Source organism: Capra hircus, chromosome 25 (assembly GCF_001704415.2).
Source record: "Capra hircus breed San Clemente chromosome 25, ASM170441v1, whole genome shotgun sequence".
Classification (NCBI taxonomy): domain Eukaryota; kingdom Metazoa; phylum Chordata; class Mammalia; order Artiodactyla; family Bovidae; genus Capra; species Capra hircus.
The window spans coordinates 32,643,216-32,669,068 of record NC_030832.1 but is presented as its reverse complement, the minus strand read 5'-3'; the positions used below and the strand labels follow the sequence as shown (position 1 = coordinate 32,669,068).

The following is a 25,853-nucleotide window of genomic DNA, read 5'->3' as shown; positions in this document are numbered from 1 at the left end:
GGCCGGCCTGGGGCTCCCGGCTTTTGCTGTATTCCAGCCTCTCAATTTGCAGGGAATCTCGGATGCAAGAGTGAGCGCGAGCCACGGGACCGTGGCTGCGGCCGGCTGAAGCCTGGCAAGGGAGCCGACTCGGCCTGGATTTTCATCCCTGCGTCCCCGCTCCCCTCCCCCACTCGGGCAGCCGCGCAGGCCCCAGGTGCAGCCATGTTCCTCGCTCCCACCACCCGCGCCTCCATTGACAGTCCTTGCCCGAGAGGGCCGGGCGCCGAGCTCGCCGCGTCCTCTGGCTCCGGGCTGGTCGGCGCGAGGCTTCCTGGGAGTCGTAGTCCAGCGCCCCTCGCCGTCGCGTTGGTGGGGACAAATAAGAGACTACAACTCCCGCTGGGCGGTGCTGCGGGTGCGCACGCGCAGCGCGCCTTCTAGGAACAAAAAAAAAAAAAAAAAAAAAAAAGAGGAGGAGGAGGGTGAGAGAGAGAAGCTCGGAGAGCAGAGAAAAGGGGCCACCGATCGCCCCCCCGCTTACCCGCACGCGCTCTCTAGCCGTGGCCGCCCGCCTGCAGCGGTTACCCCGGCCTATCCCTCGGTTCCCCTGTGAGAGGATCTAGGCGCTGAGCGAGGCCCTGCCAAGGGCGGCCATGCGGCGGTGACAGGAGCTCGGCCGAGACGCTCGGGCCCCCTCGCCCTCTCACCTCCTGCCCGCTCGCCAGCCCGTCTCAACCCCAGGCTGCTCCGCCGCGGCCACAGCTCGCGCGCGCGCGGCCCACATTCGCTTCCCTTCGGCGCCCCCCCGGCCCCGGCGCTGCCTGGAGGCGGCTGCACTCGGGTGAGTCCCCGTCGCCTCATCCCCGCTCGCCCCCCCAACCCCGGCCCCGGCTGCCATCTCGAGCGGGGCTTTTATTTTGAGACTCGCCCCCTCCCTCCGTGGGGGGTGCTGCACGGACAGCGCGGGGATCTGGGGACCGTCGGCGGCCGTGTTGGGGGGGGCCCACCCCGCCCCCCACCAGCCCCGGGCCGCCGGCGTTGGGGGTGGGGCAGGAGCAGACGCGGTCGCGGGGGACGACAGTTGACGCGCGCGCCTGGCTGCGTGGGGGAGGGGCGCGCGCACCGGCGCGGCGTGTGGCGGCGGAGGGGGGGGCGCCTCACGCGTGAGGGCCCCGCGCGCGAGCGAGCGAGCGAGCCTGCGGGCTGCGCATGCCCGGCCCGCTGATTGGCCGGCTCGGGCAGTGCGGGTGCGCGCTCGGTGCCAGGCCCCAGCCGTGGGGTCGCGCTTGGACTGGTGTCTCCGGGGCTCGTGCGCCCGGGCAGCAGACGCGCCGGATTGGCCGGCGGGCGGCGGGGGTGGGCGGTGCCGCGCTGCCTAGTAACTGCGGCCGGCGGGCGGGCCGCGGAGCGCCGCCCCTCCCCGCCCCTGCCCGCGCCCAGGTGGAGCCCGGGAGTGGGCTTTGTCCCGGGGCCGGGCCGGCGCGCCTGCCCCCGCGGGGCCTTGCTCTTTGGGGGAAATAAGCACAATGACCGGAAGGAAAACCTCAGCCTGCAAGCTTGGGAAAATAAGCCATCGGGATTCGGCCAGTATCCAGAGGGTATTCAGAGAAGACAACCCCCCCCCCCAAAAAAAAACCCCTGCCCTCGTTACTCCCGACTTTGTGCTTATCCAAATTTTGCCTTTTAATAGAGCGGTTTTTTTTTAAGTGTTCACGGTTTTGCGCTTGTTGGTGTCTGAGAATGTTCAGACATCGGCTCTAGTTGGAGTAGCGCCCACTCCTGAATGCGGGGCTCCGGGCACGCTTCTCAGCTTCTTGCGTTCAACTTTGCTGCAGACAATGGCTCGATGGGCCGCTGTGCGTAAAAGTGGTCTCTGGGTGCTCAGAAAACAAAAGGGGAACTTAGTTTACAGACGAGCGTGTGCATTAGAGTGCCGGGCGGAGGCCGGGTCTTACCCACGCCTCGAATCCCTCCCCCCACCCTCAGCTAAGCCCCGGGATTTGGGGTGACCGATTTTATGTCCTACAGCATATTTTTTCTTGGTCCGTTTTCCAGCCACTGCAATCTGCTACCGTGCACTTTTCGTTTGGCCTGCTTCTTGTGATCTTGGCTCACACCTGTAGGCTGGAATGACTTTTTCTTCCCTTGAGGCCGTGAAACTCTTATTGCTCATATGCAGTCACTTCTTTAAAGCCTTCTCTTATAATTTTGGGTCAGAATTTGTTGCTTTTTCTTACGGTCAGCTCGTTTGCCCCTCTTTATTTCCTCTTGGAGTTTGGTTGGTTCCGCTTTGTGTACACGTGCCTTGACCTGGTAACTAAGTTAAACTCCTGGAGAGGTAGGGATTAAGCCTTTTCTGTCTTTGTCTTTATCCCCCTTCCAGTCTACAACCGTCAAAGCTCATATTAGTAGCGACAGCTAGTGCTTGAGTAATGTTTTTATATGTCAGGCATCGCTCTTAGAAACTTAACGTGGTTTTCTTATTTAATATTCATAACAACCCCCTAATTCCACTGAGAAACAAGTCTAGAGAAGCTGGGTGATTACCTGTTGGTCACCAAGCCAGTAAACCTTGAACCTTTATGACTCTTAGCCCTTAGGCCATTGGTTCTCAGAATCCAAGCATCCCCTGCGGGGCTTGTTAAAACACAATTGTTGGGCCCCACCCCAGACGTTCTGATGCTGCACGTCTGGGATGGCCCGGAGAATTTGCATTTCTGTCTAATTCGCTATTGATGCTGCTGCTCTGAGGAAGAACTTTGTGAGAACTATTCACTCTGGTATGAAATTAAGTTGTGAGGGGAGTTTGTTCTAGGTGCATGCTTTTCCTTACTTTAAAACGAGGTCTTAAAGAATCAAAGTAATTCAGACTGCTTACTGTAGCTTACTTGGCAAACAGGGAGTTAAGAATTTTTGTTTAACTTGGCAGGCAGAGCAGCTGGAACTCCCCAACTCTTTCCCCCCACCCCCATTTCCAAGCACCAATGATTTGACTAACTTTTAAGAAAGTGACTAAAAGACTTTGTCATTGAAGCATAGGCTTTGGCCTTCATTGTCTTGGGGCACAAGTCTTGGTGAGAACGATTTTAATTTTTAGTATAATGGATTTCTGTTTTGGGAAAGTAAGTAATCTTAAATTAGATAAGGGTAGTGGGATTAGTTTCTAGTAATGTTCTATCATTTTATTTGGATGATCCTTAGATCGATGGTGTGTTCCAAAACATAAAATATAGAAGACAAGGTCTCTGCTCAAGTAAATCAAAAGACTGAAAAAGTTCCAAACACTTCACCTTTTCTGTTATTACTGGTGACCAGCTATTTACCTTGCATTCTACCTAATTAAATTCTATCATGTTTCATTCTTCTTTGAAAATATGAGTTTTTCAAATAATTGCAGTCTCTTCACATAACTGCTGTGGTGTAACTAACATGAAATTGTCTTAGTGGCTTAAACAGATGCTGATCAAGTGATTTTTATGTATGTCTAAGGGGAAGCATTTTTTTGAAGAATTGTTTGAGATTTAATTCTCTTTGAGAATAGTATTAATATTTCACTTTTCTGAAATGTATTAGAGGTAATCTACCTGAAAGATACGGGCTTCCCAGGTGGCCTGGAGGTAAAGAATTCAACTGCTAATGCCTGAGACAAACTTGATTCAGCCCCCTAGGTCGGGAAGATCCTCTGGAGAAGGAAATGGCAACCTACCTACTCCAGTATTCTTGCCAGGAAAAGCCCATGGACAGAGGAGCCTGGTGGGCTACAGTCATGGGTCGCAAAGAGGCAGACAGAGCTGAATACACATGCACACACCTGAAAGATAATTACCAAGAATTTTTTTAATAGTTTACTAAAGGTCCTTACATTGGTACCTCTTTTCTTCAAAAGTTGTCTCCATTTATTTGAGTTAAGCTTATTCATTGTTACTAAAAGAAGGTAGGAAATGTAATTAATCAGTTGTTCATCACAATTGTAGAGTTGGGTTTCCTTGTAATCAGTGAGCTTAAGTGGCAGTTTGGCAGTGTGAAGAATGTGAAGTGAAAGTCGTTCAGTTGTGTTGGACACTTTGCAACCCCATGGACTCTAGAGTCCATGGAATTCTCCAGGCCAGAATACTGGAGTGGGTAGCCTTTCCCTTCCCCAGGGGATCTTCCCCCATGCAGGGATCGAACCCAGGTCTCCCGCATTGCGGGCAGATTCTTTACCAGCTGAGCCACCAGGGAAACACCAATATGAAGAACAATACTCGATTAACCAATGTGTAGCTGAGGCTACTTGTGTGGGGGTAGTAAAACCAAGAATTAGTATTTGAGAGAATGTGTGTATATAATACTGGAAAAAATTAGGTGTATAAATCAGAAGTACTGAATGCATCTTAATATTCTTCTTTTTCTACTCTTTCTTTTTCTTCCTTTAGCGTTTTCTTCTTTCTTGGCTTTCCTTTACTGGAATGCTCCCAGATGCAGTTTTCTCGTTTTTCTTTTTTCTTTTTTTTCCTCTTTGTTTCTGCAATCCTCGCCTTCATACTCCATGCCTGTTTCTGTCACTACTCCTTTGCTTTTTCCCACTTTGACCTAGTGGGAAAGTAAGAAAAAGTTGCATAGGGATTGTCAGAGTTGATGGCAGATTGACTCATGTTCCTTGGTTGTAAGTTGAAAAATTATGGAGGACTTTAAAAGAATTCGCTTATTTAAAAAGTGTAACATCAGAGGCAAAATGAATTATGGCTGAGCGAGACAGAATATGGCTTCATTCAGTTCAGTTCAGTTCAGCTGCTCAGTCGTGTCCGACTCTTTGCGACCCCATGAATCGCAGCACGCCAGGCCTCCCTGTCCATCGTATGGCTTAGTGGGTGCCTGTTGACATGGATTCTGAAATTACTCCATCTGTGTCACCTTGAACAGTTCCCTTCGCATCTTTGTATCCCAGTTTCCCTGTGTTCCCTTTGTATTAAAAGGATGATGATAATAGAAACTGTTTCTCTTTTAGGGTTGTTCTGAAGATTGAATGAATTAAAATTAAATACTATGTTTAATACTTTACAGAAATTGAATTTCCTAAGGAAATAAAAACTGCATGTGATACCAATCCTTGTTATACTGATTACAGGGTTAATCTCCATAGACTCTGGAGAATGTAAATTCTGTGAGGGTAAGAATTGTTCTTTGGGGATTTTCCTCCTCTGACAAAGTGTTTTTGTCTTTGTAGGATGGCAAAGGAAATACATCACCCATTCCTCAGCTTAAAAGTGCTATCTGTGATTGTGCATGGGAATTCGTAGGTGAGAGTTGTGGAGTGGGTTGCCATGTCCATCTCCAGCGCCTCTTCCCAACCCAGGGATTGAACCCCGATCTCCTGGATTGCAGGCAGATTTTTTCTCATCTGAGGCACCAGGGAAACCTGTATGTGATTGTATTCTGGTATAATTGTAGAATCAGAGTGTAGTCAAGTGTTTGGTCCTATTTGGGGTATCTGGTTAAAATGAGCCCTGGTTAGTAGACAGCTATCTATAATGTGAATTTCTATAATGGAGATTAATGTCTGCCTTGTAATTAGTAAACTTAAAATTGGAAAATAGCCTTTAGAACTGGTTACCCAACACAGAATCCCTCCACCAATTTTCTTCAGCTATCACACAAGTTTTCAAAGCAGTATCTTCCCCCCACCCCACCCCTGCCCCGGGGTGTCGTTATATTTGAGGTAGAAACTCATAAATGTGTTGAAGGGCAATTGGTATTTCTTTGTTTTTATTGGGCAATTAAAGAAGGTAAGACAAGTTTAGCTGTCTTAATTGTGGTCAGGTCTCACTCACCTTAGTGTTTTCACTAGAAATGGACAATTAAATGATACCTGAGAAAACTGCTTATATCTTGTTCATTATTAAGAATTTGATATATTTAGAAAAAGCTCTTAGTATTGACTATAACATAAATGTGAACAGAGTTTTGTCTCAATTGAATTTTCAGACCAAAATTTACTTAAAATGAGATAGTGGAACTGCACTAAAATTAAAAAGTATTTGGCCTCAGTCTTTAACCCACTTAGATTACTTTATTGAAATGATAATTTGACAAAGGAGGATGACAGCATGTAAAATGCCCACTGTATAAGTAAGGAAAGTGCAAAGAGATTGACCCTAGTACTGGAATTAGTTTGAAAAGTGCCTAAAGGTGTTCAGGGAAATTTGTTTGCTTCCCACTTTTCTCCTGTTCTTTTTCTGTTTTTCCATTTAAAGCATTTTTAAGCCTTTTAAATTCAGTGCCTTTAATTACAATCACAGCATTGTATAACCATCACCACTATTTCTAAAATCTTTTTCATTGCCCCAGATAGAAGGCCATTAAATGATAACTTCCCTTTCCTTCTTCCCTGGAGTTCCTGGAAATCTCTTAATTTACTTTTAGTCTCTGAATCTGCTTATTTTAGATAGTTCATGTAGGTGGAATCCTGCAGCACTTGTCCTTTTGTGTCTGGCTGTTTCACTTGGAGTAGTAGTATTCTCAGGGTTCATCTGTGTTGTATGTACCAGAATGTCATTCCTTTTTGTAACATGGCTGAATGATACTGCATTGCATAATACACCGCATTTTGTTTTCTGCTCCTCTGTTGATGGACATTTAGATAGCTTCTACCTTTTGGACGTTACAGTGTTGCAACATGAACATTGCTGTACAAGTATTTTGAGTCTTCACTGTTTTCAGGCTTTTTGTGTGTATGCTTAGTGGAATTGCTGGATCGTTGCTTTTTCTTTTTATCGATTTCCTTGGGGCAGAATTTAGGTGGATCTGAACAGATCTCTCAATAGCAGAGAAAACCGCTGAGAAATGAGTTTGTCCCTTTGTGAAGAATTTGCGTTGGCCATTTCCACCATGAAAACCTCTTTCTTTCTGATAGTTGCTTATAGTGATTTTTTAAAAAATTGTGGTAAAATATCCACACCACAAAGCAGTGCTAAGGGCAGGCTGTACAGTCCCAGGGTTGGGCAGCCTTCATGAGGTCCAGCTCCAGGACTTTGTCATCTTCCTAAACTGAAGCTGCCCATTAACCCATTCCCTCTCCTTGCAGCCCCTGCACTCACCGTTTTACTTTGGGATTTGACTGTTTGATTTGTTTTATTTGGCTTTGGTGCAGAGATCTTAGTTTCCCCACTAGGAATCAAACCCAGGCCCACCACTGCAGTGGAAGCGCAGAGTGGGCAAGTCCCCATATGTGTGTATTTTAGAAATAAGTGATTTAATTAAATTTACAATTAAGTGCTTATTCAGTTTATGGAATGCTTATGTTTAGTATTCTGTCAGGTACTTGACAGATTCTGATAGGAACCTTGTGAGTTAAGTTGACATATTTATTGCCCTTTCCAGACTAGGAGATTTGGGATTAAAGAATCCCACAGCCAGCCATATCTAATATTGGAGCTAGGCCTTTAATTCAGAATTTTGGCCTGATTCCAAAGCTGCCGTTCATAATTGCTTGGCTCTGTTGCCTGCTTTCTGTGGACAATACACTAAAAAGAGAAAAGATGGAGCTTTTAGGCCAGTTACTTGATTTTTATTTCCTCCTCCAATTCATACAAAGTTAGAAAAAGACAAGTGAGCCAGTTTAACAAGTAAACCAAATGTTTTTTAAACTTGAAGTAAAGTAAAAGGAATATATTCTTTGTGTATTGGTAGAGAAAGCTGCTACTTTTAAAAAACTCTGGACTATCAGTATAAAAGTATACTTTATACATGTGTGAAAAATTTCAAACTAGTGCTGAGGAAAGTTGTGGATTTTCCTGAATAGTTGATAAGGTCTGTGTTTGTTTTACAAAGACTGTTCTGGATACTGTGAAACTCAGTGTTGAACTTGTGATCCACTATTGGGGAAGATCAACTTTCTCTGGCTTCATTTAATTATTTTATCATTCTTTCCTTCACCTGTTTTTTTTTTTTTTTTTTCCCTAGTTTTTATTTTTTTACTTATTTGACTGCATCATGAGGCCTGTGGGATCTGTTCCCTGAGCAGGGATCAAACAGACCTCTTGCTTGGAGTCTTTAACAACTGGACCACCAGGGAAGTCCCCTGGCTTTTTTATTTTTAAATATTTTATGTATTCATTTGGCTGCAAAGGGTCTTAGTTGCAGTGTGTGGGCTTAGTTGCCCCAAGGTATAAGGGATCTTAGTTTTCTGACCGGGGCTTGAACGCCTGTCCCCTGCATAGAAAGGCAGGTTCTTAACCACTGGACCATCCGAGAAGTCCCCCCTGGCTTTTTAAAAAAGGAAAAAATTTGACTGTTTTTGTTAGCTATCTCAACAGTTTTTTGGAAATAGGGTGGAGAGGGTATAATGTTTTAAGTATGAAAGTAAACACTTGGAGATCATTTCAAATCCTAACCTTTGCAATATATTTTGTTTTGTCTTGAGAGATTGCTTGATGTTTACTGATAAAATTACAAACTTTATTTCTGCAGAAATAAGAATTTACACTAGTGCTAAAGAACCTGCCTGCTGATGAAGGAGACGAGATTTGAGTTCCATCCGTGGGTCGGGAAGATCCCCTGGAGGAGGAAATGGCTACCCACTCCAGTATTCTTATCTGGAAAATCCCATGGATAGAGGAGCCTGGCAGGCTACAGTCCATAGGGTTGCAGAGTCGGACGCAACCAAAGCAACTTAACACATCTTAAAATGTAAACGTAGCCTACTATAGAAACTTAAAAGCATTGACTTAAAAATGAGCCTTGATCCATCTTGAATTAACCAGTGTGTCATGAGTTCTGACTGTGCTGAACTGGATGGAGGACCTGGCCCCAAACCCAAACACAGTGCTGTTGAAACTAAAAGACCCTGATATACCATTTGATTGATACATAGTCTGTAGGAGAAGTTTTTTCTGACAGTCTTTAGATAAAGTTGTGTGCATGTTTATACCTTTGACATGAAATTCTAATTACTCCTTCCTTAAAATGCAAGAAGCAAAAAAAAAATCCAATTTAATTTAGCTAATCGGGACAAATTCTAATCAGTAATCACAGTGTAACATCCTTCACTCTCCCAGTTCTAATACTCCACTTGTGACTGCAAAAGCAAAAAAGTTAGAACCCCTTTGAAGTCAGGTAAAAGTAGGAGGAATTTTAATTAGTGGCTATGTTTTAATTAATATGCATTAACTATTTTAAAAATTATTTTAATATTTAATTACTTTAAACAAAATAATTATAAGAAGAGCAAACAAAAATTTCCCACATACCCTTCATCCTGCAAGCCCGTTCATGTTTTGCCAAACACCCCTGTATGTAGCAAAAGGCCTAGTCCAGCAGCGCACTGAGTTCTCCGTCCAGGGACTGAACTGTGGCCTCGGCAATAAAAGCTCAGAGTCTTAACCACTGAACCACTAGGGAATCCCCAATATCACACTTTTCATCCAGTTGTCCCATCTCTATAATATACTTCACTGTTGAGCGGTTCCTCTGTCTTTGATGTTCATGCCCTCGACCTTTTTGAAGGTTACAGAGCAGTCATTTCATAACATGACTCTCAGCTCTGGTTTGTCCAGTGCGTTTTGGATAGGAGCATCACAGTGTTCTTGGGTTTTGCTGGGTGGGCACGATGTGTATTTGTCCTGTGACTGGAGTCACTTTGAACACTTGGTTAAGATGGTGGATGATGCATGCTGTATTTTCCTTTGCCTAGTAAGTGTTTTGTGAGGCAGTACTTAGGGATAATGAAAATATCTCTTGTCTTTTTAGCATTGCGGAATGCTGGGAATTTTAAAAATTTAGGCTGAGAATTCTAAACTTTTTTAGGGGTGACATTTAGTGCTTGAACCTAAAAATCTCATGTAGAGGAGTTAACCTAAGTCCTTGAAAACAATGAAATTTAAATATTGTGGGTAGTGGATTTTGAAAAATGTTAAAAATTGGGTTATAGTGTACAGTGTAGTTTAAAAGAACTTGGGAATTAAGAACAGTCGGATATGGATGATACTCTAATAATATAATAATTCTGTGATTGTGGGCAATTTACTTTCTAAGTTATCAACTAGTCTTATGTTAGAAAAGGTCTGCTTTGTAAAATGTGTCTGGCAGCTGTCACAAGAAACATGTCAAGATACTAAGTTAGCTTCTTGGGATCTTTCAGAAGTTAAACTAATGGAGTCAATGAATTACTATAAATACATTTTCTTTAGAAACTGCTCAGTGGACATAATTAGAACACATGGTTGGTGCATGCTCAGTCGTGTCTGACTCTTTGCGACCCCATGGACTGTAGCCCACCAAGCTCCTCTGTCCATGGGGTTTCTCAGTCAAGAATACTGGAGAGGGTTGCCATTTCCTCCTCCAGGGGATCTCCTGGGCCCAGGGATCGAACCTGCATCTCCTGCATTGCCAAGTTGGTTCTTTACTGCTGAGCCAGCTGGGAAGACCAGAACAAATGGTACTATGCTTAAAAAAATTTAAGATATTTATAAAATCTTTGTTCACAACCCACAGTGATTTCACTAAATGTATACTGACGTTTTAGGGATGAGTAAGTTTTCTCTCCTAAAAAAAACTTTAGCTTTTAGGATATTGTAGCTAGAACACGGAGCTATTAAATACAAGTTTCAGAGGTAGAAATTTTTAGGCAGACTAATAGATTGCCAGTATGTAATATTACATGATAACCTATACTAATTTTAGTGGAACTGAATCTTGTTTAGGATAAAATCAGCTGATTCAGCTATTAGGTCCTTGCCTTTTATTTTAGGTACCATCTAAAGAAAATATATAGTATCTTAGATGATGAATTTTAGCTTTTTCTTAGTTCTCTTGATTAAAAAAAAATTACTTTCATAAAATCAGAATTTTGTAAAAGTTTGAAATTCCATTTTACTGTTCTTAGAATTAAGTGATACTGAAAGTTATTTTACATTTCTCGCTGAAGATGAGTGTAGTTAAGACTGTAATGATGCCTTTAGTCACAATTTTTTTGAAATCTGGCTTTCATGGCTGTTAGTAAAATTAAATGAATTGGTAAATTTGAGACTTAGCTAACCTTATAAACAAAAAATAACCTGAGACCAGATCTCAAATAATGGAGACAGCTAACAAAGATGTGTGTGTGTTTAGTCACTCAGCTGTGTCTGACACTTTGTGACCCTGTGGATTATAGCCCGCCAGGCTCCTCTGTCCATGGAATTTTCCAGGCAAGAATACTGGAGTGGGGTGCCATGCCTCCTCTAGGGGATCTTCCCGACCCAGGGATCGAATGCACTGCAGGCAGATTCTGAGCCACCAGGGAAGCCCAAGAATACTGGAGTGGGTAGCTTATCCCTTCTCCAGGGGAACCTTCCTGACCCAGGAAACAAACTGGGGTGTCTGCATTGCAGGCAGATCCTTCACCTGCTGAAGCTACCAAGCAACAACCAAAAAACCAAGGAAGAGATAGCTCATCGTAAATGCTGGTACCGTGGAAGCAACCACAGCACAGGAAAGCCACGCTGCATTTTGTTGGAGTGCGGGTCGAAAAATTAAGTTTCGGTGGAAGATTTTCCTGGTTAATTAAAGTATTCCCCCCCCCTTTTTTTAAAACTCTTAAGCCTGTTTTATTGCAGAATTGAATACCGTATTATCTGTCCTAAATACTGTCTGTAGCTTTCCATGGCCAATATCCTAGGGGTAAGTATGTTAATTGATTTTTAATGTTTTCTCAGTTTTAATTGATCCAGGTATCTGAGGTTTAGTAATTATGGCTCTAGAAATAAAACAGTGAGTTGGGAAACTTACTGGTTTTTGTAGTCGTAAAGTTTATTTCACCATGCTTCACTAAATGTACAGTGTGGCTCTTAGTTGCTTATAATAAGTAAAAATAACAGAACTTAAACTGACTATAGAAAACTGAAAATGAAATTTTTGAGAAGAAAACGTTGAGCCTGGTGCCTGGCTGAGTGCAAACCCATTTCTTTCTAGCTGACCATGGATGTTGGTTTTGGGATTTTACTAAAATAAAGTGTTGCTTCAACGACTCATGGCTGTTTGTCATTGTTACTGGCGATGTGTGTGCCTGACCGTGCCTGTCAGCAGAATTTCGTGACGTAAAGTTACGCGCTCGGCTAGACGGTCGGTCTGCAAATCGTCCATATTTATTTCTTTGAACGATATTCTTTGTTTTTTTCAGAAAGTGCTGTTGTATGTTCATATGTACCCGTCAGTGTCCCTCTGCTGCTAAGTCGCTTCAGTCGTGTCTGACTCTGCGACCCCATAGACGGCAGCCCACCAGGCTCCGCCGTCCCTGGGATTCTCCAGGCAAGAACACTGGAGTGGGTTGCCATTTCCTTCTCCAATGCATGAAAGTGAAAAGGGAAAGTGACGTCGCTCAGTCGTGTCCAACTCTTCTCGACCCCATGAGCTGCAGCCCACCAGGCTCCTCTGTCCATGGGATTTTCCAAGGAAGAGTACTGGAGTGGGCTGCCATTGCCTTCTCCTCTAGTATTTGTCTTTTGGACAAAAAGGATATTATACTTTTGCTTCAGTTTGCTTCTAAGTGCCAGTTAATTTGCTGCCTTAGAAAGGTTGCCTAGTAGTACAGTTCTAATCACCTTTTAACCTACCTTTCTTGGATTATTTTTGTGCATGAAAGTTAGAATTTGGAGATACAGTTCTAGTCCCTGGTTATAAAATTAGCTGTCTCTATGACTTTATCCAGGCAGCGAATCTTGTTGGGTTGGATTTCTCATTTCTAATATAATGGAACAAAGAGGTTACACTAAAATATCTTGAATTTTCTTCTTGATCTAAGATTGTAAGCTTTAAGATTGAAGTGGAAAAATGCTTGTTGAAAATAACTATAACATCACAAAAAAGAAATAAGACATAAATGTGATAAAAAAAACACAAGATCAGAGTTATGACCCCTCTCCCCCCACTGATTTAACAATCTGACCTGAAGCTTAATTTGAAGTAGTTGTTACTTAATTCTAAATTTTAGCAATACTTTAGAAATCAACACAATCAGAAATCTTAAAGTCTCGGTTTTTTCATTAGAGTGATGATGGCCTATGTCAAAATGTTATAGAGCTCTGTTTGACTCTCTGTAAAATCTCTTTATTATTGTGCTGCTTAGCATTAATGGCAAGGATCAGAAAATTAAAATTGGAAGTGTGGTCAAATGAAAACACTTCCATGGGGGACTTCGCTGGTGGCCCAGTGGTTCAGACCCCATGCTTCCATTGCAAGGCCCGTGGGTTCCATCCCTGCCTGCTTGGGGAACTGAGATACTGCAGGCTGTGCAGAGCGAGTGGCCATAAATAAATAAGTAGCAGGCACACTGGTTACAGCAAAAACAAGCCATAAAAAACCCAAGCACTTACATGGAATTAATTATTGGCTAATTTTGAGGTAGAAGAGATCAGTACAGTGAGGACACAAACAAACCTAATCCCTGAAAGGGATCCAACGAGAAACCCAAGAAGACTTTACAGGCTGGCCGGAGTCCCTTTTCAGAGACATAAAAGAAGGCATTGCTTCTCTTAAACAATAGCTGACAGGTTAAAAGATAAAAAGATGAAACAGCAATAGGCCAATTAAGTTCAGTTTTGAAACTCATAAAGGAGAATTAAAATCAAATCAGGGAAACAAAAGATGAAGTTAAAAAACATTTGGAGTTGAAGAAGTAAGGAAATTGAAAACACGGGAAAGAAGGTGGAACGGATTCTGGTAGCCATGATTTTTGTGTCTCTAAGCACTTCTATCAAGCCCTTTCTCTGATGACAGTGTCCTGCTTTGCCTTTTGAATAACTGCTTCCCTTCCCTTCCTATTCCATGCAGTTCCGGCTGGACTGCCAGTCACAGTGCATCCCAGGTAGTCTTGTTCTGACTAGCCAGCTAAGTGGGCTTGGGATGCAAATCCCCAGACCTGTGCAGAAGGTAGCAAGAAGGTACAGGGATCACAGAATAGGTGTGTGGTCAAACTTTAAAGATATATGCATGGCTGTCTTCTTTGTCTTAGGAAAAAACTCATCTTCTTAAGGAGAAGTAAGGTCTGCTGGGAGGGAATAGAAGTCTAATGATGTCCCTTGTGTTCCTTGACTGGCTTTGCATGGAGTCAGTGCCACCTTTAGGCTGAATAAAACAGGAAAACTTCCTTTGTTTACTTGTGGTGCTTTGAATTGGGTAACCTTGCAGTTTAATAATAGTTCTGGCTAATTCATAAATTATTCTTGAAGATAAAGACTATTGTAAACTAGATATGGTTCCCAGAGTTGGTGGGACTACTAAGAATGCTCTAGAATTATAAAGAAAAACTTTTGTAAAACTACCAAAAAGTTGGTAGGAATTTTGAAGAGCTGTTATGAGAAAGCTAATATTAACGGGAGGATGGGGGACTTCCCAGGGGACCCAGTGGTTATCATGCCTCGCTTCCACTGCAGGTGGCAAGGGTGTGATCCCTGGTCGGGAAATTTAAGTCCCCATAGCTGCACAGTGGGCAAAAAAAAATTCTTTTTTAAGGGAACTAATAGTATAAGTGGAAATCTCTTTTGCTCTGAGGGCGTCTGCCAGTTTCACCATATGAACTTGAGTTTTGAAAACCTTGTGTGTTGAAGAGGCTGAAACCAAAGCACAGAATCTGCACAAAATTCAGGGGTCAGAGTCACCATTCCCCTCTATAACTGGCGACCCCCGATTGAATAAGACTGATTAAGAAATAAGCCAGCTTGTATCCCTGTCTGTGGTCTGGGTTAACATCTAGGGGATCCGAGGAAGGTGAATCCTTGAATTATGGTGATCTCCCAGGCAGGTACTGTTCCTAGACACCAGGTCTCTTGTTTAAAACAAGGTTTTGATGTAAAACGACCAGCAGACAGTAAAAGACAGGCAGGTATACACGGGAACAAGGACCATACATTCGAAGGTAGAACTATGAGAAACATCAGAAATACAACTGCAAAGACTTGAGATTTTGAATTATCCTAGACTATGAAACAACTCCCACTACTATGTTTAAAGAAATATGTCAAGCTTGAAAATCTTTGGGGTGAAGAAAATTTTAAATGTGACATAGCAGTGAACAAATAGTATAAATGAAAATTATAAACAAAGTAAAAATCCTGATGGGTAGTTTTAACAGAATAAGTACAAGTGAAGGAAAAAATGAGTGAAATGGAAGATAAGTCAGATGACCAGAGTTTAGTTCAGGGAGGATAAATGAGAAACATACAGAAGAGAGTAAGAGATTTAAGGATTAACATACAGTTAATCTGAGCTTCAGTGTGGGATAGGAGACAGAAAATGGGACAGAACCAATACCTGAGGAAAGTGTGTGTGTGTGTGTGTTCTCTCCGACTCTGCAACCCCATGGACTGTAGCCCCCAGGCTGCTCTGTCCATGGGATTCTCCAGGCAAGAATACTGGAATGGGTTGCCATTTCCTTCTCCAGGAGGTCTTCCCAGCCCTGGGTTTGAACGCGGGTCTCCTGCACTGCAGGAGATCTTTACCATCTGAGCCACCAGGGACGCCCCGAGGAAATAATAGCAGAGAATTTGCCACAACCAAAGGATGACAGTCCTTAGTCAAGATGCCCAGTGAATGATAAACATACTGAATGAAAGGAAATCTAAACTCTGCACACTGCTCACATTCTGAATTGTTTCAGTGCAATTTTTCTCTGTTAAAAAAGATTAAAAGCCATCCGCCATTTTTGTATTTATTCTTACATGGAGGACACAGTCGTTTTGGTCATTTCCCTTTTTGTTCCAGAGAACTCGCTGTCCCATTTTAGTTACTTGAAATTATTTTGTTTCATAGTCTCTTTATTTGGGAGCCTTCTGAGTTTTGATATGACTGATCATATCCTGGGGATTTTTCGTTGTTGCTCATTTCTAGACACACGAGACAGACACAGACACACAAGAGAGACACACAAACACAGCCTCCCTGTTTAACACACAGCCACACACATCCCTGTTTAAATTAAACCAGGAAAAGAGTGCCTGTTTCCTTTCTGTGAGGTGCTATACCCTTCAAAGTTCTTTTTTTCCTAGGCTCCCCGGATACTTTGTTTTGCTCTTACCCTTCCTCTCTCCCAGGGTTGTTGTGAATATGTAAAAGATGACTAATAAAACATGATAGCTATGTTTAATAAATGTTTATTTCTTTTTGGTCTGTCTTGCTCTTATTTTAAACTGACTGTATAGGGTGAGAGGTGAAAAGACCCTTCCTAGGAGGTGAGTGGTTGGGTGTCTCTGATCAGAGAGGAGGCGGCCGAGGGCAGCCCACCGGGGTCACGGAGCTGGTTGGTGGTCTGGGGCGCCCCCAGCCCGGCTTTCCTGCTCCTGGCTCTGGGAGGGCCCGCCCGTCAGGCCTCGTGCTCTGGAATCTCATGTCACCACCCGGCCTGGTGTGTGGTCACCGCTAATGCGGCGGGGCGATGACAGTTTCTTCCTGGCAAAGGCCGGAGGAGCGGACGCAGTCACGGGGTAGGGGTGCAGGGAATGTCCCACGCGCTGTGTTGACTAAGGGCGCTCAGGGAAGTGATCCAGATGCAGCCACTTCTAGAGAGCAGAAAGCCCCAGACAGAATCGGCCTTCCCCACGGAGCCCAACTGGACTCCGCCGCCTCCAGGGCTCTTCCCATCAAAGAGTACTGAGATGGCCCCGGGAAGTTTTGAGAATGGAGCGGGAGCGCTCGCCTCCTGTGGCTTGCCCACAGGCTGTTAGGATGGCGTCCTTCCCAGTTCTTAAACTTTGAATGTGTAGCATATCTGTGGCAATTGAAGGTGAGAGGTGGAAGCCCCAATAGGCAGGAAATTGTTCTAATGTTATATTCTGGCTCTGAGGATGACTATATGACCTTGAGAAATTACTGCATTTGTAACATGAGAACACATCTTTTTTCTCTTGCTAGAGAATTAAAGGAAAAGTGAGATTATTAACGTGCTATGAACTTTCAGAAATAATGATAGTATTAATATAATCTAAATGAAAGTGATTATAGAAAAACAGAATGCCTTGTCCATTTTGATTTAAGTGAATTTACATATAACTTAGGGCTTCCCAGGTGGCACAGTGGTAAAGAATCCACCTGCCAATACGGGAGACACGAGAGACTCGTGTTTGATCCCTGGGTCAGGAAGATCCTCCAGAGAAGGAAATGGCAACCCGCTCCAGTATTCTTGCCTGGAAACTTCCACGGAAAGAGGAGCCAGGTGGGCTACAGTCCATGGGGTCACACAGAGTCAGACGCAACTTAGCAACTGAATAACAATAGTTAAGAAATACTCAGGTGTCTTTAGTAAGTTAATTTATATATATGTACTTGTTTTATAGAATTATTGTTGGTCCTTAATTTTTCAGTTATCCTCTCATTAATTTCATTTCATTATTTGGTGTCTTGCTAAAACCTAGAATTAACTGAATTGAAAAGGGATAGTTTTTAATAGGCATCTAATTTGCATGCTATTTATAGGAAAGCAGTTCTTTTAGTATTATATTTTTTAAAATTTGCTTTAGATTTTGGCTTCTTAGAATGTCTTTATATGATATATGTTTGCCTTTTAAATTTTTTATTATATATATTAATATATAAAATTTAACATTTTAATGATTTAAAATTCCCCTGGCATTAGTTACATTCACAGTGTTGTGGGACCACCATCACTGTCTATCTCCAAACTTAGGCTCTGTATGCATTGAATAATAACTTCTCAGTGCTCCCTTTTGCTAGTCCCTGGGAACTAGCATTCTGCTTCCTGTCTCATAGTCTGATAGGTAGTCTCTTTTGAGTGGATCACACATTTGTCCGTTTGTGTCTGGATTATTTCACTTAGAGTAATAATATTTTTAAGGTTCATCTCTATTACAGCATGTATCAGGACTTCATGCCTTTTTAAGGCTGAGTTACATTCCATTTTATGGATGTATGATGTTTTGTTTGTTCATTCGTCTGACGGTGGACCCTTGGGGTTCCAGCTTTTGGATCTTGTGAATAATGCTGCTGTGAACGTGAGTGTGCAAATATCTGTTCACATCCCTACTTTCAGTTCTCTTGAGTATATACCCAGAAGTGGAATTGCTGCATCATGGTAATTCTGGGTAATTTTTTAGAGGAATACCAAACTGTTTTCCACAATGGATGCACCATTTTACACTCCTGATAGCACAGGGGTTCCTGTTTCTCCACATGCTTGCCAGCACTTCCTATTGAATGGTTTATGTGTTGCATTTTTATAGTGCTTGGAATTCAGCTGAGCCTCTTTGCTGGTACTGAAGTTTTCTAGAGCAAAAGTGTTATAAAGGAATCGTAGATGTTACTTGTCCTGCAGCCTGTTTCCTTCTTAGTGAAAAGTGAAAGTGAAGTCGCTCAGTCGTGTCCGATTCTTTGGGACCCCGTGAACTGTAGCCCACCAGGCTCCTCCGCCCATGGGATTCTCTAGGCAAGAATACTGGAGTGGGTTGCCATTTCCTTCTCCAGGGGATCTTCCCGACCCAGGGATTGAACCCAGGTCTCCCGCATTGTAGGTAGATGCTTTAACTTCTGAGCCACCAGGAAAGCCCCAAAGAAAGAAATCCCGTGCCCCACCCTGTCTGCTTCATCCACTTTTCTGTAATCAGGGCCCTCACGAGAAAGGGAGGTGGTGTGTGTTGAACTGTGATATAAACTTCGTGGATTGTGAAGTGCACTACCTCTTTCTGTCATTGGGAAACATTTTAACTAGTTCTGGGTGACATCTAAATTTATTTTGGAAGGTAATGAAGTGAAGTGAAGTGAAGTTGCTCAGTCATGTCCGACTGTTAGTGACCCCATGGACTGTAGCCTACCAGGCTCCTCAGTCCATAGGATTTTCCAGGCAAGAGTCCTGGAGGGGGTTGTCATTTCCTTCTCCAGAGGGTCTTCCAGACCCAGGGATTGAACCCGGGTCTCCCACATTGTAGGCAGATGCTTTACCATCTGAGCTACCAGGGAAGCCCATTTGGAAGGTGATGCTGACCTAATTTTATGGAAATAAAACTAGATGGAAAATTAGGGGATAGGTTCTGTATCTTATAGGGTAATAGCAGTTTGGGGCAAATAGAATACTTTTTTAAATAAATAAATTTTATTTATTTATTTTTGGCTGCATCTTATGGCATGCAGAATCTTAATTCCCCAAGCAGGGGTGAAACCCACACCCCCTGTGTTAGAAGATGGGGTCTTAGCTACTAGACCAGCAGGCAAGTCCCTAGAATACTTGGTTTTTGAGTCTCTTACTTTTTCTCTATAGCAAGAAAACTGTGGCTCAGATGGTAAAGCATCTGCCTACAGTGCGAGAGACCCAGGTTCAATCCCTGGATCAGGAAGATCCTCTAGATCTTGCCTGGAAAATGCCATGGATGGAGGAGCCTGGTAGGTTACAGTCCATAGGGTCCCAAGGAGTCAGACATGACTTCTCATTCTCGTTGGTTCTTAGGCAACTCATGGAGGACCCTTCCAGCTCTAAACATATGTTGAGCAGGACGCTGAGTTTCTAGCACTCACTTCCTTAATGCTTCTCTTTCCTAGGGATCATGGCCCAAGTAGCAGTGTCTACCCTGCCTGTCGAAGACGAGGAGTCCTCGGAGAGCAGGATGGTGGTGACGTTCCTCATGTCTGCTCTTGAGTCCATGGTGAGATGGCTCTGCAGTTGTGTAAAGTTTCCAGTTGGGTAACACTGGGCTTGTGAAAATGCGATTGATTGGTTTTTGGAAAACATACACTCTGTCTTTTTTTTTTTTTAGTATATACAGATTTTTTGCTTGAATAATATTTAATGGGATTTAAGCTTTTCAAATCAAATATTACTGCATAGCATGTTTTAGAATGTTCTTAACTTACCTGAATGTGTAATTTTTTACATTTCAGTTTTCTACCTCCTAATATCTTAGGCAATCCCTTGTTTTGCAAGCCTTAACTTTGAATTTGAGTGTGATATTTGAAGTTAGTCTGAGTTTATATATTATAGTGTGTTGCTGGTGTCTTACCGTATCGGTGTAAAGAACATTACCACAATTTGGGGCCTTAAGAGCATATTCACTATTTTACATCTATTCTTTATTATATTGTGCTTTGCATTAACAATTTTCTGAATTCAGTGGCCTTTACCAAATCTGTAGTGTAACTTTATTTGAAAAAAAAAAAAAACTTATTTATACATAATTGCAAAATAATTAAGTATTTTGTTGCATTTCTGTATTACTATCATAGTACTATAGTTTGCTTATCATGTTTTTATGAATATGTATGAGTTCATAGATTTAAAAACTATCAGACTTAGGTATTTTCGGACACAGTGAAATTATATATTCTAAGCAGGAGGAGGCAGTGTATTTACTGTCTTTAAGTATTATATATATATATAATATAATACATACATATATATATAGCAGAATACTAGTGGAATCTCTTATTTTTCCATTAGGGCATTTCCCGCCCCCCCTTTCTACTACATAGGAATTAAAAAAATTATCTCCTTCAAGAAAGCAATTTTAGAGTGGTTAGTGACCATATGTACTATTTCTCTCTGAATGTCACTTATTTCTCGCTTTTGGTCTTAAAATCAGTCAACATTTGTGGCTGTCATGTTAAATAATTTAGAGATTAAATCTACTCGGTTGATATTAAGTCATTTTCTTTAATACTAAACTTTACGTAGGATGACATAGTGTTGCACAGGACCCATTCTCTTCCTCAGACTGTCTTCATAGTTTCCTCGCCTTTGGCAGTGTTTATTTCCTCCTCACCTGCAGGAGTGAAGGTGTCTCCTCTTCCCAGTTGTGTACTGTGAAGTGTGGTAGGATATAGGTTGGCTTCATCCCTCTTCCTTTGGCCCATAGGTTTCTTTGATCTAAATCCTTAGACAGTACGTGAATCTTGCTTTGCTGTTTCATAAACGCTGCGTTTGGTGACAGGGTTGTCCAACTAAGAATGGATAGTGAAGCAAGAATGCACCCTCATTTATCACAAGGTACGTAAATAATAGTTCCTTATAGGTGAGCAGCCAGGGTCCATCTCACAGAAATGTAATATAACACAGCCTCAGTACAGCAGTGTTCGTTATGCTGAGAAGATTGTTGGCTCACCTCAAGGTCACAGTTTCTCTGCTGTGGCTTTATCACAGCTCAGACGCATTTTGATCATGAAAGTAGGTATAAAATGATTTATTCCAGATACCATTTTAAAGTGATAGTATGCAAGTAATTCCCATTTAAGAAATTAGAGGGTGGTAATTTCAAAAACAACCAGAGGAAGCTATAGTTTTCAACAAGTGATACTGAGAACTATTTGGCGGAAGAAAGTCTTTATCGTGTGTTAAGTTAAATTCTAGATGAGTAAAAATTTAAAGATAGTCACATTAAGATTAAAAAACCAGGAGAAAATGTATGTAAATTTGTATTTAATTCCATAAACAACTTTTCTATGCCTTATAGAGAAACACTAATATAGCATGAAAGATAAGCTGATTTACAGAAAACTGTCTAAAGTTCCATATTCTTTAATCCTCTTTGATTTTTATGCTACTCACTGGATTATTGGGTTTTTTTTTGTTTTGTGTTTGTTTTTTTTGCCATGCCTTGTGGCTTGTGGGATAAGTCCCCAGCCAGGAATTGAACTTGGGCCCCAGCAATGAGAGCACAGAGCCTTAACCACTGGCCCGCCAGAGAATTCCCTGGATTATTGATTATACTAAAGTATAATAATGGTTTATACTTTTAAAAATGGTTCTGGGAAAGTTGCACAGTAATTTTTGCTAGGATACTGAGAGCCCTTCTAGAAGTACAGATGGGAGTGTCAACTGATGACCCTTCTTAGAAAGCAATTTTCAGTAGGTTTTGAGGACCTTAAAAGTTTTTACTTTGAGAGTTTTTGGACTGTGGTTTCATGTCTCTGACTGTTCTCTGACTGTCTTTTAAGAAAGTCAGTCAAGGTACACATAACTATTTTGTTCCCAGATGATTTTTTCAGTGTTGTGTTTCAGAGTGATAATTTGAATCAGCAACATTTTCTATAAAGATTGCACTAAATGAATTATTGTTTATCCACAAAATGGAAGGCTGTATACTCTTTTGTAAAGATTTTAAAGAATATTTGGTCTCTAAGGAATGTACTCAGTAGAAGTGCACCTTTCTGAATGGGTTTCCAGTGGTGTATACATATGGAGATACTTGTGGAGGGGGGCATTTGTGATGGAAGTTGTAGTGAGGCTCTTGGGCCCCTATCCCCTGCAGGACTGCTGGCCTCTCTGTGTCAGGGGCTCCCTTGCCCAGGGGCTCCCCTGCCTTGGGGGAGGCCGGAACCAGCTCCCAGTGCCTGCAGCGCCTCCGCAGCAGCTGTCGGTTCCTGCTCTGCAGAACCCGGCTGCCCCTCACCTCACCAGGTTGCTGTCACTGGGAGTGCTCGCCAGCCAGCCTGTGTGCACATCTGAGTCTGTCTCTTGGGTTTTTGACCTATAATAGGTTACAAAGGATTTCTGCCCTTTTTTCATAAAGATTCTGTGAATCCTTAAAAATCAAGGTTATAAACAATTTAGAAATAATGGTCTCTTTAAAAAAATGGGAACTCTCTTCTAGATAGGATAACTTAAGGCCAGAAACTAGAAACTTTACCTTTTTCTAGATGAGGCATTAAGGCTGGTCATGTGATAAGATTTTTTTATTCATCCAGCTGAAAGAGTGCTTTTAAACGTCTGTGTGTAACATAAGATTTTCTATTTGTGTATTTTAGTGTAAAGAACTGGCCAAGTCCAAGGCGGAAGTGGCATGTATTGCAGTGTATGAAACAGATGTGTTTGTTGTTGGAACCGAGAGAGGACGTGCTTTTGTCAACACTAGAAAGGACTTTCAGAAAGATTTTGTAAAATACTGTAAGTATTGTTTTTTTGTCTTCTATATTCCATAATTGTTTATATTTATGGAGAACTCATTATTTTCACTTCTAAAGGTGAATGAGATTTATACCCAAAAAAGACTTTTCTGGAGTCTGTGGTGACATTTCAGAATGCTCAAAGGAAATCACTGACATGGTAACATATAAGGGGAAATACTGAAGAGCTTAAGAAAACTCGCCACTCTTTATTGTAGTGTGCTCCTTGCTTGACTCTGGCTAAGTGAAACACCTTAGAAGGTAGAGAAATGTCAGAGTGATTAAAATTTCTTAATTCAGATAAGAAAGTCTTGTCCCTGATAGATGTTTGATGTATTGGGGGAAAAAAGTTCACCTCTGCATTAAGTTTGGGTAAGCATGAAGAAAGTTCCACAGGTCTTCCTGACACCTCAGTGGAGTCATCTTATCCTCTGTTCTCAGTGAGGTTTGTGATCCTCCAGTCAGAAGCTCATCCAGGTAATGTGTTTATTTGATATTGGAACCAATGCATTAGAGAAATTTACTGTAGGGTGTTAAAACCTAGACCCTCCCACAGTATGACAGTGTTCATATCTGTGTCTAACCTAACACTGTCCATAGCTTTTGTCTTTAAGATCCAAACTTAAGTTTCCATTATCAAGTCAGATCCAATTCGTGATACATTAAGGTGGATAATAGGTGAATAAAAGTTCATTCTTAAGTCATTAATTTCAATTCTCAATTGTGTTTTTTAAAAAACGTCTCTCCCCTCTACTGTATCTGCCTCCCCTCCCCATTATCTTTTAAGCTTCACGGTAGTAATCTATTTAAATTTTTTCCCTCATTATTTCTTACCATTTTGAGAATTTTTAAGACTTTGGTTATGTTTGTCTATTTGAATTTGTACTAATAATGTTGCTTTGATTATGTGTGTGTCAGTTGCCATCCATCCCATGAATACTGGAATCCCACTGGCAGCTGTGTGTACATCCCTATTCCCTGTATGCTTTGCTAATGGGCTTCTTCAGTGGTTAGAACTAAGCATTAGGGGAATTGTCCTCAGTTGCAATTATAGTCCCTGCCTGTTAGTATTCATACTTTTTTTATTACCAAAACGTTGATGCCACAGAGAATAATCTTTTGGTATATAATGCTTAAGTACCTGATACTCGTTTCCTATAAATTGTTCTGCAGGTAAGATCAATTGTCTTCCGAAACCAAATCAATGGGTTTATGAGTCAGTTTAGAAATTCTTAGAGTTCTAAGCTCTTTTCCAGGGTTTTGAAAGACAGTATCCTATGGAAATAAAATAAGGTGAATCACTTAGGTAATTAAAATTTTTCTAATAAAAAGTAAGGAGAATGCATCATTTCTTTTAGTGCAGATATTTTAACCTGACATCTAAAACATCACTCAATATATATAATCAATATGAAGATTATTCTTTTGTACACCTGTGCAAATCCTTTATTAAAGCAACAACCAAAATACAGGATGGCTCATATGTTTTTTTTTTGTTTTTTTTTTTTTTTTTTGCTTTTTTGCCTCTGTATCAACTTACATATTAATCATTTGTTTATACTTTTAAATTATTTTTAAAAGGTGAACATTTATAGCTCGCAAATCAACAGTGACATTTCTACCCAGATATATTTTTCCATCTTATTTCCTGGTTTTAACAAGGGACATCCAGAACCAGGGGCACAGCACATCAAACTTAGGTGTCAGCACCTTCTGTGAGCAGCATTAGGTCATTTGAGAGATACACTGAAGGTTTACATTTTTCACTAAATACAAATAATTGATGCCAGGATATTCTTAGACCTATTTGCTTTCTGTTTTTACATTCTCTGTGAGCTTCAATTTTGATGAAACCCCTTACAAATGAAATCTCTAAAAAAAATCTCAATTAAAGGTCATTATCACCATCATATGTTATTTTCTTGTATAACAGACAGTCCTTCAAAAAGCATACTAAGCAATTCTGTTTTATTTGATTTTTTTCCCCCACCACTGATTTGTTTAATCCAAATCTTGTTAATCACTGTAGAAACCTTGTAAGTCATTAGGAAGATGACCTTTGTTATCTCCTAGACGATTTTAAAATGAATAGGTGAATGTAAAAATGTCTAGTACCTTGAAGGATGGGTGGTGGTTTAGTTGCTAAGTTGAGTCTGACTCTTTGCAATCCCATGGACTGTAGCTTGCCAGGCTCCTCTCTCCATGGGATTTCCCAGACAAGAATACTGGAGCGGGTTGCCATTTCCTTCTTCAAAAAAATTACTAATGGGGTATTTTGCATACAATTTTTGGCACTACATCTTTGAAATCTAGGCTATATTGTAAATGTACAACACGTCTTAATTTGGACTGTGCACATTTCAAGTGCTAAGTAGCCATACGTCAAGTGTCTATAGAAGCTTTTGTGTTAGACTTGGCAACAAGAATGATTTTGTAGTGATAATCTTCCCATATTAAATTTGTAGTTACTCTAAGGTATCTTTTCATTTTAAAATTACTAGTACCTAATTTTTACTTGGCAGAATTGTCACCTATAGCTGCTTTTGTTTCCGAGATGATCTGTGTTTCTTATAATTTCCATTCAAGTCATTTGTCTTTTAGGTTCTTATTTTTAAAGTTCCTCCTCTTCTCTTTCCTTTGTGTCAAATCATAAGTGTTAGCATTTAGAAAAAATATTCTTAGCAAAAATCAGATATTAAGATAATGGATATGGACCTTTTATAGCATTAATATTTTACAGGTGTTGAAGAAGAAGAAAAGGCTGCAGAGATGCATAAAGTGAAATCTACAGCCCAGGCGAATCGGATGAGTGTCGATGCTGTGGAGATTGAAACACTCAGAAAAACAGTTGAGGACTACTTCTGCTTTTGCTATGGTAGGGTTATACACTTGAATTGTCTAAAAAAATATGTTATAGAGTTGACTTTGCTAAAGGGCAGATTAAGTAATTGACTTAACAATCACATTACACACTTTCACAATTGAATGAGTTGATTCCCAGATATTGCGTTAACATTATGAATGACCTTTCTTTAGCTGTT

General features: G+C 41.4%; 1 protein-coding gene across 6 annotated transcripts in view; it reads left to right on the top strand.

The window, feature by feature from the left end:
* The window catches only part of GTF2I (general transcription factor IIi), an 82,208-nt gene continuing 56,783 nt past the window's right edge, over positions 429–25,853 (top strand). For all 6 annotated transcript variants that reach the window (XM_018040487.1, XM_018040484.1, XM_018040486.1 and 3 more), the window contains exons 1-4: positions 429–823; positions 19,477–19,580; positions 22,675–22,813; positions 25,553–25,687. In XM_018040487.1, the coding sequence (XP_017895976.1) occupies positions 19,482–19,580; positions 22,675–22,813; positions 25,553–25,687 (373 nt within the window). In that variant the 5' untranslated portion in view covers positions 429–823; positions 19,477–19,481. The remainder of the gene's footprint in view (positions 824–19,476; positions 19,581–22,674; positions 22,814–25,552; positions 25,688–25,853) is intronic.